General features: G+C 29.3%; 1 protein-coding gene across 1 annotated transcript in view; it reads left to right on the forward strand.

Moving 5' to 3' along the window:
• The window catches only part of LOC142320064 (uncharacterized), a 28,854-nt gene extending 23,670 nt beyond the window's left edge, over positions 1–5,184 (forward strand). The window contains exons 6-7 of the mRNA XM_075357739.1: positions 2,932–3,087; positions 4,607–5,184. Coding sequence (XP_075213854.1) covers positions 2,932–3,087; positions 4,607–5,158 — 708 coding nt within the window. The 3' untranslated portion in view covers positions 5,159–5,184. The remainder of the gene's footprint in view (positions 1–2,931; positions 3,088–4,606) is intronic.
• The last annotated feature ends 816 nt before the right edge of the window (positions 5,185–6,000 follow it).

Raw genomic sequence — 6,000 nt, forward strand, 5'->3', positions numbered from 1 at the left:
ATACAGAAAAAGAGGATGTAAATACATCCAATAAAATAAATAAATGATTACAGTTACCTCCTCGATGACGACGACGACGACAACTTTACATAAAAGTGCTCATTTGATTTACGATTGAAATTTTACATTAAAAGGAAAATTAATAAAAAAACTGTAAAAACCAAAACAAACAGAATTGTCATAAAACTGAAACATCTTTTTGAAAAAAATAGTCATAACTTGATGTAACTATCTAAAGTGGAAGGATGAAAAATACCTGAGTCCACAGATTTGTGGGCATAGCAAGTGGGCAGGATCCACATCGCCTGCAGAACTATGGATATACAAACAAATATGCTAATGTGTGTAAAGAAACAAACCATATTCTCAGTTCACTATATAAATCATCTTGTCATGGTAGAAAACTTGTGTACATATTACAGATAACCAAGTATTCTAGAACAAGAATAATGTCTTGCGTAAAAAAATTAGCAAAGATAAAGACAAAAAGATTGTTTTATCCTTTCTTCCAGTCAACCGTACCAAGTTTACATGTGACTGGGTGATTTGCAAATGTATACAACTTCCACGCCCTCCTGACTGAGAAAAAATTGTTAAGTTCTAAAAATCAGACAATTTATTAATTTTCAATTGTGCAGTATAGAAAGGTAAAGTATGCTGCTAAACTGAAATTAATGGAAGTGAATTTATTGGTTATCATTTCTTTACTGATGAAAGTGGGTCAGATTGATTCTTCTTCCAGTTCACAAATCTTCTGGTATGATATAAGATCAGAAAAATATTTTTTTTTAAATGTATTGCAAAGAAGTATTAGGCATGTGTACTTCTCTTGAAGTAGTTACTAGTGACCAAGAGGATAACACAGATGTGACTGATGGGGATTTGATCAACCAGAACCTCTTCTCCTACATATGAGAAAGAAGAGGAAATATCCCATTTAATAGAACTTAATCCAAAAATCATTTTACTTCTAAATGTTAGGTATTACTGTAATGTTATCATAGCACTGAAATTTTTAGTAAATTATTTAGTTATCTAGTAAGTAATAGGTATAAAAAACTCATTTTCAAAATATCTGGCAAACTGGTTTCACTTTCTTTCTGAATCAGATTACTTAATTATAATAAATTGACTGATACCATGAGTCAGTCACACCTATTGATAAACTTATCTGATTGTTCTATTCTCATCCCTATAAAAGCTGTTATCCACTATTTGTACCTCTATAAAATCTTGGTGTTTCATGATAATTGGTATATGATGATTCATCTGTATTTATTTTGCTATGCTTTTAATACAGAAAAACATTCAAAACCTGATTAACTCTGGAAAAAGACCACATAAAAACCATTAATTAGTGCAGAAAAACATGATTGTAAATCCATGAAAAAAGTAAAATACAATGAAATTCAATGAAGTTTATAACTGATATTAAAAAAAAAATTATTATAGGAGTTTGTCACTGATTGGTAAAACTACTTTTGAGTTAATCTTTTAAAATAACTAAATTGAGCAAGAAAGAAGAAAATTTAATAACTTTAATAAAAATGATATTAGTATTTAAAAATTGTAATAATGTTTTATAACATAATATGCAACAATTACAGGTTATTAAATTAGATTTAGTTAAAGCTAAACTAAATCATAACTACTTCTATGGGACAAACAACTAAATCTAAACTATTTCAAGACAAGTACACATATCTAATACTTTTTTGCAATACATTTTTAAAAAAATATTTTTCTGATCTTATATCAGACCAGAAGATTTGTGAATTGGAAGAAGAATCAATCTGACCCACTTTCATCAGTAAAGAAATGATAACCAATAAATTCAGTTCTGTTAATTTCAGTTTTGCAGCATACTTTACCTCTCTTTACTGCATAAAATGAATAAATTGGCTTTTCTACCAAATCCTTGTTAGAAAACAACTCGGTTGGATGGTACCTATAACAAATGTACAAAGCTTAACATAATAAGGAAAAGAGATATATCCAGGAAGAAAATGATTAATATTTTGACATAAGCAAATAGATTAGAGGAAGTTGAAAGAGTATATCTGAAACCTTCCTCTTTGGTGGGCATCTTGTATCATATGTAGACTGCCTGACTGCCTGAAAGTTTATCTAGGGGCTACATTTTTATGTAAGTTAGATTTTACCAGGTTATACCATGTAGTCAATTGTATATATAAAAAAACAAACAATTGATCAGGATAATTTTTAGTATGAATATTATAACTAAAAATATGCATTTGGAATGTGAGATGAGTCTAGAGATGAGGAGTAAAAAGAACCTTAATTCTATGGGTATCTCCCACATGTACAGATATTTACTAAAAAAGATATTACAAACCTTTTTTTATGTGAAATATTGCTTTTAGCTTTTGGCTAAGTGCATTAAGAAGATTTTTTAACTGATCTTTGTTTAATTCATTAAAGATTTTAATAAAATGTGGTTAAACTTATTAAAAACAAACTGAAAAATTTCCAAATATTTGGAAATATATTTCCAGAAATTCTTTTTAGTGCTAGAGAGTAGCTTTTTGAACAGTAATACCCCAGCAACTTTAAAGCTGTAGAGTAGCTTTTAAACAATACTTTTGAAAGCACATTTCTGTACATAACAAAATGAGAGTTGTTTTCTTTTAATGTGAAAATGTAATATAATGTGTAATTACTTACTTAAAGTAAGTGTATGAAATGTTTCTCAATTTTTGTTTATATATTTGATTTAAATAATTGAAACTTGTTATTTTAGAGGTTTTTGCAAAAATATAGTATGTACACAGTATTTAATATAATAGTGTGATTAATTTTAAGCATGGTGAGATTTTTTCATATGATTCTATACTGCTGTTATTCATTTTATTAGTAATTAATTCAGTATTGTCTGTTTAATATCGCTCAAACTTATTTTGTTGATTTTAGGACCAAATGGAGTACTTAAGTGACGATCAGAATTGTTCAATTTTCGCTAATGTACACTATGAAATTGATATTGAATATCTAAAAGGTGTGATATCCAATCAGAAAGTATGTATAGCAAGTTTGGAAGAATTCATTGAAAATTCAAAAAAACCAGAGGTAAATAATTTTGTATAATAAGAATTGCTGAATATGAGAAATTATTTACATAAATATGATAAAATTGGTGAAACTGTCAAAGGTCCTGGATATGGTTAAGACATATAGTAATAAATCTTAGGCTGTAGTTACTAAATATGCTGTTGGAACTGCATAATTACCAAGGCCAGATTGATGGCTCAACAAAATCAATCACCATCCAGGACTAGTAGTTGGTGCAGTGAATCGGAGGCTGAAATATTTTATATTCTAGTGGTTAAGCCCCTGTAAGTTTGATATAGTTTTCCAGATTGACACTAATCCCACATTAAGGTTTGTTAATCAGTCAATGATGTGAGATAAATATCAAGTATCTTATCTGTAATCAGTCAAGCAGCCCTTTAAACACTAAGCTGTTATTGGTTTAATCTAAGTTGGTGTGGAAGTGCTATCAGCTTACAGTTGCATTATGGTGGGGAACCAACACATTGAGGTCAATTTTGCTGATGCACTTATTAAAATAGGAGCATCTTTTCCTTTACAGACAAAGAGAATACAAACCTGGTTACAGCTAAAACATGAATTTTAAGTGGGCTTGTAATAATCGTATTTTGTTAAATAGCATTAAAAAGTCTACAAAGATGCTAATTCATAAGGCTGTAACATCTGAAACTAGCTCCTTCAGTTAGCAGAAGATTCCTCTAAAGATTCACAATTTTCATCACTCGCAAACCACATTGAACAAGAAGAATATGAGGTCCTTAAATGAACATGTTTCAATATCTTTGAAGTCTATATTTCTAAAGGTGTTTTGACATTCTAACCTGTCTGGAAGGTTCCATTTGGCATTTATCAGGAATACAAAACTAGACATGACTACAGAAAGACAATGAAATGAGCTAAATAAACCAACATAAAGCAGTTCAAGCCCGTCCATCCACTGTCAATGCCGGTGCCTCCAGATGTCTGCTGTCAATGTTTCACTAGGAAATTAAGGTATCTGTAACCAGGAAAGAGATCTGCATTGATGTACAGTTTTGCTCTAATACATTGAATGACAATCTTTTTTTCCAAGAATTAAGTAGCCACCTGTGAACAGGTTCATGATCTAATGAAAACCTCTCTTAGAATTTTCCCACATGTCCAAAACAGTATCCATGTAAACTATAAACCATTTTGCCATATCTCTATAGGAGGAGGTTACTATTAAAACATATAAGAATGCTAAGCCCCTATGTCTGTCTTTCTCTCTCTCTCTCACTCTTTCTCTTTCTGTCTCACTGCCTCTTTCTCTTATTTATGAATATCTATGTATTTTTTTCTTAAATGGCATTAGCAACAGTGGTCTTTAACCAACAGAAAATGTTAACATTCAGTAAATAGCATCCAGTTTTCTTAGCTTTTATGATCTATAGCTGAGATCATTGGCATTTTATGTTACATCTTATCCTATTAACATATTATTAATATATATAAAATATATGTAACATAACACTTTTATGGTTCTATAAAACTAAGTATAAAAAAATTTTGTTTGTAGGTTATTTTGCAAGATGTAGGAGTATCAGCTGTTGAGGAACCTGTTATTACAAAGGATATTGGTGTATTAGCAGTTAATACTACTCAAAATGAGATCGATAAAATGCAGATTACAACAAGTGTACTTTATAAAGTATTAGATCGCCTTGATACTTACAAAGAAAGGAATCAAAATCCATGTGATAGTAAAGATTTAGTTGAACCTGGATCTGAAGAAGATGCATTTGTATTAAAAATATTAGGAATGATTGATCAGAAAATAAGTAGTTTATTAGCAGAAGTGAAGGATTTCTATGAAACATCAATATGTGATCTTCATAAAAAATATAACTCTGAAGCTGAACGACAGTTGTCATTTTCAGAAACTAGTTTAGCAAAACTAAAATTCTGTTACGAGAAGAATTTGAAAATTATAAAAAGAGAGCATGATGAGAAAGTTATTCGGTTATTAGCTTCACATGAAGAGGAGTTAAGGAGTGTCAGTATGTATCAACAAAAAATTCATAGTATAAAAGAGAAAATCAGCAAAGGAAAAAAAAGTAAAAGGAACTGATGAAGATAATTTTATTTATCGTAGAAATTATTTGTGTAGTTAATAAATGCAATTTTTATAATATGACAACATGGTTTTAAAAATACTACCTTTATGAAAACTAGATAATTTTATATAAGGATATTTGTCCTGCAGAACCATATTATTTGTTATAGTTTTCTATGTTACCGCTCTTTATGACAATTGAGGCCTTTTATTATTATCTTTTTTTTTATTAAACTTAGGTCTAAGTTTTACACTTACATATTTATTGTCACATCAGTAATATAACAAGTTTCAATTTCTTGTTTCTTCTATAAATATTTTGATATGTCACTGTTATTCACCTATATGTATTTTATCCTGAAATATATAATTTATTAAACTATCTTATTATATTATCCTTATTACTAAGTAATATTTATTCTTCTGATAATGATTATAATACTATTAATGAAAATGCAGATACCTTAGAAAAATCAAATGATTTTGGAGTAGAATATGCCTCCTTTACTTAATGGGGTGAACTGGAGCAATATACTGTATGCCATTTCAGTTGAAATGTATTATTAAAAAAGTGACATATTATGCATTCATTTTGAAAACATCTTAAATCATGTAATTTTTTACTTGTTCATACTATGTTCTTTTCTAGTCAGGAGTCCATGTTATCCTACCACCTGACATGCTGTTGTTCTGAATATATCAACAGGATTTCTACTATTGGTCAAACAACAAAAATCTTCAGTTTCATGAGAATTCATGTGTAATAATTATAAGCACGTTTTAATGAGTTGTTGCACCATACCTAATTTGAGAGTGTTAGGCCCGCATTTTTAAAGAACAGGCAAGCAGCATTTCAA

The sequence above is a fragment of the Lycorma delicatula genome, chromosome 2, assembly GCF_047948215.1.
Source record: "Lycorma delicatula isolate Av1 chromosome 2, ASM4794821v1, whole genome shotgun sequence".
In the NCBI taxonomy this organism is placed as follows: Eukaryota; Metazoa; Arthropoda; class Insecta; order Hemiptera; family Fulgoridae; genus Lycorma; species Lycorma delicatula.